The following is a 13,527-nucleotide window of genomic DNA, read 5'->3' as shown; positions in this document are numbered from 1 at the left end:
AAACATTGTATTCCAATATCAATCAGAATTATAGTCCATTCACAATTGAATTACCTCATTTAACCCCTTTCATCACAGTAAATCAGCCTCTTGTGACAGCAGTGTAATGACGCTTGAGTTGGGTGGTGTATATTCTTGAAAGCTTTGAAAGCATGTGAGTACTCCCTCTGATTAAGTCATGTTTTTTCTAGGAAATTTCTGATGGCCATAGCGAGTGGAGCCTTCCTTTTACTAACTACGACTCTATAATAAGGGAGAAATATAATTTGAGCTGCTTGCACATAGAAGCTGGTGGTTCAGTCAATTTTTCACTGTGAATAGGACCAACAATTGCTGTAATTGTATTCAGTGTAAGACATTGCCAGCATTTTTTATGACCCCACTCTCTCCATGTCTTTTAAATGGAATTAAAATGTAAAGTAGATGCATTTATTAGAGTTGGACAAATTAGGGTGCTTGTCACAGCTGGTGGTGTCCTCAATATTTTGTTTTCAATGCTGCTGCTGTCATTTGAACTCAGACGATAGACTTGCCGAGTTTTGCACGAGTCCCATCAGATGTGTTGCCTTTGGGTTTCAAAATATGCTGGAGACGCGTTCGCGTTGCTTTATAATTCATAAACTCATATTATCATATTCACGGGAAACATCTTCATCGGCCTACATCTGCCTGCTGGTGCGATGTTCGGTGACCCTTTTTGTTTTCGCTAAGCGTGTTCGTTTTGCCGTTTGATCACATTCAAAAACCACCGAGGTGTCAATTTTTAACCCTGCCTGCCCTGTAACACGGTACTGGCTTGTTGCCATAGCACCCAGAGGAGGAGGAGGAAGAGGAGGGGGCACGTTTGGCAGTCAAGCTGTCCCGATAATTAAAAGTGATGTTAGCCATGCGGTGCCATTAGTGGCCCGGTTACTCTCTTCATTCCTGCGACCCTGTCAGAGCTGCCTGTAACACAAGAGACGGAAGATTATGCGACTGACGCTGTAGGTCTAAGGTCACTTGCTGGAGGAGAAAAATGATTTGCACTGATAGTTAGGCACAAATATAAACAGTTAGAAGGGGTGAGTAATAGTGAAATGGATTAGTTCCTGCTACAAATTACCGTACTGGCCCGAATATAAGACGGCCCTGATTATAAGACGACCTCCTCTTTTTCAAGACTCAAGTTTGAAAAAAAGACTTTTTGAACACCAAATTAATTTTTATACAGAAAATAATTACAGTACATCAGAAACAAATGATTATAACAATATATTTGAGAAAAAGCATGTTATTTTGCCTCATTCAAATCTTAATATCTGAACATTTAAATATGTAAAGTAAAGTGCAATGGCTTCTGGTTTTTGATATGTAAATAAACTAGGGCTGCCAAATGATTAAAATTTTTAATCGAGTTAATTACAGCTTAAAAATTAATTAATCGTAATTAATCGCAATTCAAACCATCTATAAAATATGCCATATTTTTCTGTAACTTATTGTTGGAATGGAAAGATAAGACACAAGACGGATATATACATTCAACATACGGTACATAAGTACTGTATTTGTTTAGTATAACAATAAATCAACAAGATGGCATTAACATTATTAACATTCTCTTAAAGCGATCCACGGATAGAAAGACTTGTAGTTCTTAAAAGATAAATGTTAGTACAAGTCATAGAAATGTTTTATTAAAACCCCTCTTATTGTTTCGTTTTATTAAAATTTGTAAAATTTGCAATAAAAAAATTAACTAATAGCTTGCCATTGTTAATGTCAATAATTACATCATGCGCACTCATGGTACTAACCCATAAAATCAGTTGGACCCAAGCGCCAGTAGAGGGCGCCAAACACCAAAAAACAAGTAACAAGCAGACATTGCACTTTACAGTCATTTTAATCTGTTTGAGCGGGGCATGTGCGTTAATTGCGTCAAATATTTTAACGTGATTAATTTAAAAAATTAATTACCGCCCGTTAACGCAATAATTTTGACAGCCCTAAAATAAACCAATCTATTGTGATAAGACAACAAAATTGTAATAACTGCATTAACCATCAAAGTGAAGTCTAACTGTAACTGAGAGAGAGTTAGGTTGTACGAGCATGAAGCGGAAAAACCTAAATGTATTTTTTTCATTAAAAACCCAATCCTTTTCACCCGATTCTGATCCTCTGAAAAATGGCGTGATCCCTTGTCCCTATCCCTAGTTTTAAATGGACTTTTTCATATCGGCCGGTTGGATTTAAAAAAAAAAAAAAAAGCCTGATACTGATATACGTCAAATTTCCAAATATCTGCCAGCCGATATATCGGTCTATCTGTAATTGTCTCTATTTAGTGACTTATGTGAGAATTGATATTGTTTAAAATGCTGCACAGTCGTATAGTGTTTAACACATAGGAGCAATTAGGTTTTAGGTTCAAATCTCCTTACCTGTGTGCGTTTTTCATCTCCTCCCTTTGGCTTGAATGTTATTTTTTTCTCCAAAAACTCAGAATTCCTCCCACATTCATGCTAGGTTCATTGAGAACTAAATTGCCCAGAGCTGTGAATCATTTGAGGCTCTTAAGTCCTCACAATGTTTCTGCATTTATCAGACTTTCCACACATCAACTACCACTAAATGGAATTGGCACGCCACATAGTAGATATCTTTGATTCTTTTATATTCTAGGATTGCCACTCTATAAATACATTTTGGGCATGTCATAACATTCCATCAATTGAATAATCTATATGTTATCAACTTAGTATCAATTTATAACGAACCTTCTCTTTATAGCGATTTAATAACATTCAACAGCGTTTCATTTTGATGAACATGATGCAAGTGAAGCCAGGTTTCTAACTGAGAGCTGTCCAGCATTTTAATCACAGCTCCTTGTGGGAGTCCAGGGAATAAATGAAAGGGAAAATAGAAACAATGGACATACAGCATACTGCATCAGAATGTGAAATGCAGTGGCACTGCAGTTGCCATGACCACCTGCTGGGAGACTGGAAACAGGGGAGTTAATAACTCATCTCAGGGAGTGAGGGAAGCCGAGGAGATGTGTAGGATATGAGCTTGTTCAATTAATCAGCCTCGCTCGCTTTAACCCGCTTACTCTCCCTGTCTTGTTCTCTGTACTTTCTTCTCGCATTGCCTTCCTTTAGTTCTTTTTGGCCTTTCTTTCTGTCTCATTCGTTCGCTCCGGTTAATTAACAGTCAAGCATGACTTCATTGCATAGACCGTGTGGAAATGTGTGAGTGTATTTGCCCTGCAGTCGTTTCTTCAGTGGATTTTTATTTGACTGGCCAGTGCCACGGGCCAAATGTGAGGCTGTAATTCCTAATAAAACAATTGTTTTTTTTTTTTTTTTTTTGTTGGGTTTTTTTAAATTATATGTATAACTATTTACATCTTTGTCATCGTTCTGACGGAGACAATTCTCATCTCCTGTGGAGAGTTTTGATGTCTCCCCAATTAGGCCTTTCGCAATAACAAATTTTAGAGTGTGATAATTTATCTCATAAATTATTGCGATATACCATATTATTGCTCACCCCAATTTTTTTTTTAAACCAATTTACAATGAGTGAGAATACAGTATATATTAATAGATCATGTACACCCATTTAAATGTGATAAATATTTACTCTTAAATTCAAAAATAGTTTTTAAGAAATCACAACTAAAACAATACACCATGCCTCTTAATTAAAAGACAACAATATTAATACCGCACAGAAACACAGAATAAATAAAATGTGTTTTTCAAGAAAAAAAAATAAAATAAAATTGCACTTAATAACTTAAGCATTTAGGCAAATGAAAACTTTTTCCCTTACAGCTTCTGCAATGGTGTTCCATAGGGATGCAACGATACAGTTAAGCCTCGGTTCGGTACAATTTTCGAAACGGGGGACACGATTTTCGATCCGATTCAATACATTTAATGCTCTGAAAAGAAAAGTAACAATTATATTTTTTGTTTCGTTTTTTTGCTAATGAGCAAAAATTAAATTGCAATCATATAAACATGCATTTTAGTGCATAGTATTTATGTGCTTTCTTCTTACTGATCTGAAAAAAAATTGTATAAAAGTGCTGAGAACAATCTTTACTGTTTGTAAAGTGAGGCGGGGCACAATGTTGATTGCAACAGCTCTCTTAGCAGCGAGGTTTACTACATGAGCAAGACATCCTATTTGTGGTCCGAATCCATCTGTGTTACGTACTGAATTAACAATATTTGCAACATTATCTATAGTCACTGGTATGGATTGATTTGGCCTTCCTAACTTCCATTCAGTCATGACAGTTTGGAATTCATCGATGTAGTATATGGACTACGTGTCCCATAATCACCCTGGGCTCACGTAGCCAATGGCATGGGACGTAGCACATCTAGTTTGCTATTTCATGATATCTAGTGTGTGCGCGCATTAAAAAAGTTAGCAAACGCCGCTGAAGTCGCGTCTGCTCATTACTGCACAACACCAGCATATGACAATCGACTTTCATAAACAGGACGAGTTTGAACCACAGCGCTCTTAATTAGCCACTCATCAGCCGTTCATCATTTCCATTCAGCTGTCCATTGTCAAAGTGAGGTTGTTCGTAGCAGCCAAGTCGGTAATAATGTTTTGGCGGACTTCGTTGTAAATATCGGGCGTTGTGGCGAAAAATAGCCGCCCCGCGTGAAGTGTCACCCCTGACGGGAGCGCCCACACGTCAACAACACCGGCGCGCCGGAGATTTTCCGCAGTCATTCCGGAGCACTGACGCTGCCGGTATACGTTGAACAATAGGATATAATGGGAACGATTGGCTCCAGCGCTATTTTTTTGCCGGACCTGGAACGAAGATGCATTTTGCGCAGTTGGTAACAAGGAATTCGAACTTTTAACAGGACGTCTGCCACACACGCGCGCACGCAAGTAATAAATCGCATCGGAAAAAATTACCGCCTTCATTTTTATTTATAGTGCGATAAATGGAATTATTGCATATTGCGACAGGCTTATCCCCAATACATGTCTGGGTTTTCTATTGGTACCACCCTCATTCCAAAAATCAATAAAATCAAAGTTTGCTTTTTTTGCATTGGGGGAAATGTGAGTGTGAATGACTGTTTGCCCTGCAATCGTCTGGTGAGCAGACCAGCATGTACGCCGCCTCTCTCCCGCATTTTTCGGACTGTAAGTCGCACCAGCTAGAAAAATGTGCAATGAAGGGGAAAAAAACATACACCTTATTGGGCCGAATATAAGACAGCCCTGATTATAAGACGACCCCCTCTTTTTCAAGTTTGAAAAAAGACTTTTTGAACACCAAATTAATTTTTATACGGAAAATAATTACCTTACATCTGAAACAAATGATTATAGCAATATATTTGAGAGAAAAAGCATGTTATTTTGCCTCATTCAAATCTTAATATCTGAACATTTAAATATGTAAACTAAAGTGTAATCACATTCATAAATGAATTAGAGCTGAAACGAGTACTCGAGCAACTCGAGTAACTCGAGTTTAAAAACTGATCCGAGTAATTTTATTCACCTCGAGTAATCGTTTATTTTGACAGCTCTAAGCATCACGTTTTGCTCGGACTACTTTTAATGCGGGACAACGCGCTGTCACGTGCGGAGAGGAAGAAGGGAAAAAAAAAAAACTTACTGCAGCCGACAGCCGCCACAAACGACGCCGACGTTGCTAAATACTAGCCCGCACGATGCTACGTTGGTACAGGTAGCGTCTGATGCGTCTCATAGAGATCACATGTATGTTGAACTAGATGCACATTGATAGACTCGGCTGCATCTGGGCAGCGTTAGTAAACAGCCGCCATCTTAAAGCAGTAGAGCGCTAAGCGCTAATAAAGAGCGCTAAGCGCTAATAAATAAGATTAACGTTACTGTCGCTACTAGCTCACGTAACGTTAGCCCTGCGGAGGGCTAGGTTTCAATTAATTATGACCACTGTCGATGTGTGGCTAACGTGTCTTACATACAGGCTTTAACATAACATAGCATTGTGGAGTGATGAGGGTGTAAAATAAAAACTTAATCATGCTAACTATCAATTTTAGCTCAGTAGTCATTGCTGGATAAAACACCAAGTAGCACTGGTCCCTAATGTGCTCCAATACAGCCTGTATCATACATTTATTTTGAACACTGCAAAAACTCAAAATCCTATTAGGACTTACAGTTTAGACTAACTTAAAACTTAACTAGAACTTAAAAATGGCTTGACACAGAGAGAAATTCAATTGAAACACGTGGGAAAACTTTTAAGTGATGTTTGTTATCAAGCGTAATGGCATTTTTTTTTTTTTTTTCTTAAATAAGATCTAAAAGTTTTTTGAGTGAAAGCAGTGAATTACTCTTTTTTTTTTAATTCTAGTTACATCTGAGATGCAATTGTTGGCTGTTTTCAGCATATACATCGAAAATAAAGACATTGATTGACTGAAAATGGTTCAAGATTAGATGAAATGTCTTGTTTTCTCATGTATATTTATAATTGCTCTTCACCTAAAAATATATTTGTTTTATCCGATTACTCGATTAATCGATAGAATTTTCAGTCGATTACTCGATTACTAAAATATTCGATAGCTGCAGCCCTGAAATGAATGGCTTCTGGTTTTTGAAATGTAAATAAACCAATCTATTGTGATAAAACAACAAAATTGCAATAACTGCATTAACCATCAAAGTGAAATCCAACTGTAACTTTAGTTTTGAAACAAATCTGAATAAGGAAAAACATTGCAATAAAAATAATGCAAACTGGTTATACTTGAGAGTAGCTGAGATCTGTCATGACAGAACATCGCTTCAATGATATCTGGCGCCATCTAGCGTCGTGAATGGGTATAACGTCTAGACCGCGAATATAAGACGACCCCCACTGTTTTAGTCTTATTTCAATGCAAAAAAACACTTATATTCGGGTTAGGGTTAGGGTTAGGTATTAGTCGCTGCGGATGATAAATTTCAGTTTTGGGGAATTGTATTTGTTCCAGTCTAAGAACAGACATGTCATCTTGAAAGGCAATTTAAAATAAAAATAGAATGGAAAACAACAGAGTAACCTCTACATTTCGCCAGTCCTTACAAGTTTCTCGCTAACTCCAAACTTTCTTTCTGCTGCTCAATTACTGTTTTCGGTTGCATATTTAACTAGTTGCAGCTTGTGCAGAACATGATTTTGTTTTCGGTGCCATTTTGTTCAGCCCTTCTCTCAATGTTGAAACACAGGTCTTATAAGCGCCCTCTTGCGGTTTAGTGTGAAAATAACATGTGAAATAAAATAGTTATAAAGTGTTAATATTTTCACACATAAGTCACTCCAGACCAATGTTACTTAAACTTGCTAAAGGTAACAAACCCCACCTGTTTCACATGTGCAGTCACCGAACTGCTCGGAATTTAAGAATTAAGCTTTTTTTTTTTCTTTCTTAGAATTCAAAACCGGTAGAGCTAAGCTAGCAAGCAAATTCCTGTTGAAATGTATTCAAGTTTCAAATTTACTATAAATAAATTTGCTGTTTTGCAGTTAGTTTCCATGTTGGAAAATGAAATTTCACGTCTACATTGTTTTATTTTTTATTTATTTATTTATTTTACTTTTAACCTGTTCTCTTCAGCTGCTTAGACATGGAGAATATGAATCTGAGTGTCTTTATGGTCTGAACAGCTTTAATGTATCACATGGGAGTTTGATATACTCCCATTTTAGTTGTTCATCATGTCTACATTCTCATAGTAAGGTCGCGTCCTTGCATCACATACTATTTTCAAGAAAATGTGTGTGAAATGTGACCCTTTTTATTTTTTTTTTAAATTTCTGCACAGTGCATGCTGCTTATAGGTCTGTTGTACTTACTCATACCAAGTCTGAGTCAACCTTCCACTGAGGAAACCACTTTCTCTTCCCATTAGATAGAGGGCTAGGAGTTGAAAGAAATGGAATAAAGCCTATAAATTGCAATTAAAAGCAAATTGGTCCAAAACCTAGTCTAAACACTTAGTCAGAGTATGAAAATAGGGCCCTGTGTGTTAACCTTCACCGAACCCCTTAGACCAGACGTGTCCAAAGTCCGGCCTGGGGGCCAAATGCGGCCCGTGTTCAAGTTTCATCCGGCCCACAGCCTCTGTCATAAAATCAATAGCGTCTGGCCCACACACAGACTTAATAAATTGGTCAGCAGTACTGCTACCAGCATATGAAGTAGCTTACACACTAAATGCTGCTCCTCATTTACCCACTAAAAAGTAGCAGCATTCTAAGCAACATTACCCCGTGTGATCCTTTACTTCCAATTTTCTAAAATGGCGACAATCAACAAAAAAAAGATAGGATAGGTTGAAATTGGACTATTTCTTCACTAAAATACGCAACAACTGTTTCTGCCTCATTTGCAAAGAGACAGTCGCTGTTTTTAAAGAGTTCAATGTGAGGCGATATTACCAAACAAAACACGCTGATATGTACTGCACGACAAGATTACTGGGAAGATACGCAGCAAGAAATTGAAGCAACTTGAAGCTAGTTTAATTTCGCAGCAGCAGTATTTCGCAAGAGCCCGAGAGTCAAAAGAGAACGCCACAAAGGCTAGTTGCGAGATTGTCGAAATTATAAATTGAAAAAATAATAAAGCAAATGTGACACACAGAATGGCTTGCTAAAATTTGCTTAAATATATTGTTCTACGCAAAGGACGTCAGCAAGGTCGGCCCCCCACATTTTTACCACACCAAATCTGGCCCCGTTTACAAAAAAATTGAACACCCCTGCCTTAGACTTTCCCACCGAACTCCTGGGGTTCAATCAAACCCAGGTTAAGAACCACTGCTCCAGAGTACTGTGTATCACAAAAGTGGGTACACCCCTTCGAATTTCTGTTGATATTTAAGTATATCTTTTCATGGGACAACACTGACAAAATAACACTTTGATACAATGAAAAGTAGTCGGTGCGCAGCTTATATAATAGAGTTCATTTATTTTCCCCTCAAAATATAGCCGTTAATATCTAAACCCCTGGAAACAAAAGTGAGTACACCCCTTAGAAACTACATACATCCCTAAATGTCCAAATTGAGTACTGCTTGTCGTTTCCCTTCCAAAATGTCATGTGACTCGTTACAGGAGTGCTGTGCGCATTTCTGCAGAGATTGAAGAGGTGGGGGGTCAGCCTGTTAGTGCTCAGACCATACGCCGCACTCGATATCAAATTGGTGTGCATGGCTTTCACCCCAGGAGGAAGCCTCTTCTGAAGACGGTACACAAGAAAGCCCGCAAACAGTTTGCTGAAGACATGTCACCAAAGCACATGGATTACTGGAACCATGTCCTATGGTCTGATGAGACTGGCGGGCTTTCTTGTGTGATTTTTGGCAATATTCGGCACATTTTCGTTGGAAAAAATCAAGCGGCTTATCAATGTGATTGGTGTCTAATGTCTTAAAGTGACGTCTTAATTGATTTGAATTCCTGCTGTCCGCTGCAAACATTTTTTGACACAATAAACAGACTGGTCCGAAAAATACGATAATCATGACAAAAGCCACAAAAAATGATTGATGGATAATGTAGTTGTTTTGTTCTGTAATGTGTGATTTCCATTTTCTCTTTTCCCCCCTCTGGATATAAGTTGCTCATTGTAATGCAAATATGAAAGTGGAGACTCCTTTCTGTTGCAGGATTGTGTGCCGACTGAATGATGCAACAGGTTACCGGGTGCAGGAGGCTCAAGTGGAGGTGTGCGTGAGGGACTGCATTCATCCCGACTACAAAGCAGTCTCCACCAAGGCTTTTACGTTTGTGGTAAGAACTGATGCTTTAGGATAAAGCCGGCGCATTCTGGCCCTGCAGCAAAGTTTGTCTCATTGCCACTGCGTTTCTCTTTTCAGTCTCCATACTTCACGCGTGTCAGGCCATCCACTGGACCGCTGTCTGGAGGTACAAGGATCACCATAGATGGCAGTAACCTAAACGCAGGCAGTGCTGTGTATGTAAAGATTGGACTCCATGCCTGCCGTTTTGAGAAGTGAGTGAACCAATTGTTCTTTAATTATTTTCCCCACGTTATCATTAGGCATGTGCCGGTATGAGATTTTGACGGTACGATAACCGTGAGCAAAAATACCGCGGTTTCACGGTATCACGGTATGCAATTATAGCTCCAAAATGTGTTATTTTGAGATGTATGGGTTTAAAAAAAAAAACAAAACTTATTTCCATTGAACAGGATTTTTTTTTTTTAGAACATAGTTGCAAATTGGAATATGAATGTATTGTTAAAATATATAAATTATCAATAAAAAACAAACAAATTTTAAATAAAATTAAAATATAACGTAGACTATACTCACAGCCACAGCTCAAGTTGCTCAAGTTTAGAGCAAGAACAAAATAATTTCTATAAAAAAAGTAAAAACTCTTTTGCATAATTTTTTTTGAGGATTGAAAAGCTCAAGTGAAGTTTCGCCATTTTCAGCCACTGTGTCAACTCTAGTCTACATGATGTCATGCCTTTGTGTTAGAAAGAACAAAGAATTCAAAAGTTAATAAGTTAGTTAAAAATGTATAAGTTAGTTAAAATGTAAATATTGTTGTGGAAAGGTTTCAACTTAAAAAAAAATAATAATAATAATAATTGGGAGTGAGACCTCTCCTTAATCCAGCGAACGTGGATTTGTGCTTAGGGCAAGATCATCTTTCCTCAATTTACGATCTTTGATGCTATGCCTTTTTTTCCCCTTCATTCAAGAGAATCATGCTTGTTTTCTCACTCTGCGGCTGTAACACTCGACGAAGTTGCTCTCCCAGCTAAGCCTAGGCTAACATTCGTCTTTTATAAGCTTTTAGTTAGTTTGTATATCGAATTTCAAAGGAAAATATGTGTTTTGTTTTTGGCGAACTCATAGTGCTAATCTGTTTAGCTACTCACACATGGAAAAATACAATTGTACAACGTTTTAAATGTATTCATTCTGTATATTTCACTTACCACGATTTGAGAGCTCAATAAATTGAAGAAAAGAACGCCTTATATTTGGAGTATTTGTTTAGGGTTCTCTGGCTGTTTAGCCGATAATCACTTTCACACGCAGCAACAAACGGGAGGGGGTGAGCGCTGCCGCGCCACGCCACTTCTGGCTGGATTTTTGACACATGAAAAATGGCGAATACCGTACTCCGGTCTGACGGAAAATTTTAGTGGTTTTGAAACCGCGACGTTTTCACACCTCGGTAAACCGTGAAACCGGTAACCGGCACATGTCTAGTTATCATGTAGTCATACACTTATATAAACGCACTTTATCTAACCCCATCTACAGTACATCTACTCGTTACTAGTCAGATGTGTTTTGCAATCACAGATACATAGAGCTGATTTGCAACATATTTTGAAAGGTTTCTTAGTAGGCGAATGGACTGCAGCTGTGTAAGTTGCAGCAATTGTAAGAATAACAGTGTACTGTATTCATTGTGAGGCTGCTATCATTTTCAATTGTGCTCTGTGTGGTCTGTACTTATCAGACATTACCCTAGATTTCCAAGGGGCATACGGTGTTAAATACTCACATTTTGCTCCCAGCAGTAAGTTCTTTTTATTTCCGGTTATGAGCATAGAATTAGAGAAGCAAGGCTTCTGGTATATATTTTCCTTCATATATTGGACTACCCTATATACAGTGGTACTTCGACATACGATCGCTTCGGAACACGATCTTTTCGACATCCGACGTAAAAGTTGACACGCCATTTGTTTCTACATCTGACGAAATGCTCGAAACACGACGATTCATGACAGCGTCACAATTTCATTGTTTTCCCGCATGACTGGCACACGGCGGATTTTTTTTTTTGTAAGAGAAATCAATATGGGTTCCAAGAATGTTAAAGCAGGTGATGAAAAAAGAAAAAAGGGTGAGGCTTACCATTGAAATGAAAATGGAATGATAGAAAAATATGAACGTTGGGGTGCACGTCCATAAACTGCTCGACAATACTCCTCCAACCTCAGTTCGCCAGTCTTTGTACGTTAATATGACAATTATTATCCTGGTACCATCGCCAAAGCGATCACCAGCTTCTTCAGGTTTTCAACTCATTTGCTACCAGAAACGTATAAATACGTTCTATTTTTAAATGCTTCATTGTCCCAAAAACGTATTTATACGTCTTTTGCGTTTGTTTGTTGTTGTTTTTTTACAAGAAGCATCTATAGCTTCCGGTCTATCTCCGAAACAAAACAAAAAAAAGCCTCAAAACCAATTTTAAAGCAATAAAACTGGCCACTGGAGGGCAGTAGCACATTTGGTAAGACCCCCCCCCAACCCGATTCAACCAGTACAACTTTATTGTGACCGTTCTAGTAAGTTAGCAGAGCCCCTCCGTAGGCTTGCTGCTCAGGTCCCACGCTCCAGTGTCCTGCACGGAAACGCGCACGGCCAAACCAGTCCCCCCACCAGGAACACAAGTTCCCCAGGTGAACGAGACAATGGTCACCACAAAAAAAAGACCAAAAAAATCCATCTTTACGAGACTGTCGGCAATGAGGGAAAAGTTTAACCGCTCTCGCAGCCACCAAATGTCATCTCTCAGTTAGGTAAGTGCGAATAAATTGTTACTTAGCTATCAAAAGCTCTATTTGGGTGGTTGTTCATGTTATTTTGTAAAAGGAAAACATTATTCAGATGCTTGGGATGTAACTGAAGCAAAAAATAGCCGTGTTAAAGTCAAAGTTATGTTTGAAATTTTTGCGTTTACAAAAAGCTCATTTTCTCCGTTTTTTCATCAGAAATTGAAAAATTGCTCAAACTAAGCTATTTTCTAATGCTGATTTCTAAAGAATGGAAAAAGATTTGAACTTTTTTTCTGCTAAAAGAAGAGAGTCTAATCTTTCTTTTGGTGGGTTCCATGTACATATAGCAATAGAACAGAATTTTCTGTGGGCCTTGCAAACTCAGTCAAAATCCAGTAAAACGCCTGGGTGCAAAGGGCCTTGCTCCGGTGAAAATGGCTGGGAGTGAATGACTTAATTATTAATTTCAGAATTTGTGGAACACAACACGCGTCGCCAACTGATAGCAACAACAGGACGTGAAAAGAGAAAGTCAACTGCACTCTCTCACTCTGCTGTTAGTCCTGCGGTGCGTTCAGGGACACTACGCAAAATACATAATGCATTTGTTTTGCTCTTGTAATTGCAGAGTATTTACAGCAGTATTTATTAAGGATTTTGTTTAAAAAAAAAAAAAAAAAAAAAGAGCACTGCAGATAGTCCAGTTAGAAGAATAATGATGCCCGTCCCGAAATTATCAGACCAAAACTTTTTCTTCATCAACGCGTTGCCTTTTTCTATGACAACGTAGGTCTTAGCTTTCTTTAGGTGGCCAAAATATGCCTGATCAAAAAAACAACAAATTGCAACTCGCCACCAGGGGCATCCAAAACACGTAACATGCAAACAACCTGCCATTTTAACAGATTTAGTGTAGGTTTTTGGGCTGTGGAACGAATTA

At 38.2% G+C, this 13,527-nt stretch overlaps 1 protein-coding gene across 2 annotated transcripts in view; it reads left to right on the top strand.

The window, feature by feature from the left end:
- The window catches only part of LOC130921934 (plexin-A1-like), a 484,623-nt gene that overhangs the window by 389,468 nt on the left and 81,628 nt on the right, over positions 1 to 13,527 (top strand). For both annotated transcript variants that reach the window (XM_057846316.1, XM_057846315.1), the window contains exons 14-15: positions 9,697 to 9,820; positions 9,907 to 10,043. In XM_057846316.1, the coding sequence (XP_057702299.1) occupies positions 9,697 to 9,820; positions 9,907 to 10,043 (261 nt within the window). The remainder of the gene's footprint in view (positions 1 to 9,696; positions 9,821 to 9,906; positions 10,044 to 13,527) is intronic.

The sequence above is a fragment of the Corythoichthys intestinalis genome, chromosome 9 (genome assembly GCF_030265065.1).
Source record: "Corythoichthys intestinalis isolate RoL2023-P3 chromosome 9, ASM3026506v1, whole genome shotgun sequence".
Classification (NCBI taxonomy): domain Eukaryota; kingdom Metazoa; phylum Chordata; class Actinopteri; order Syngnathiformes; family Syngnathidae; genus Corythoichthys; species Corythoichthys intestinalis.
The sequence above is the reverse complement of the archived record's forward strand: the minus strand, read 5'-3'. Positions and strand labels throughout refer to the sequence as shown.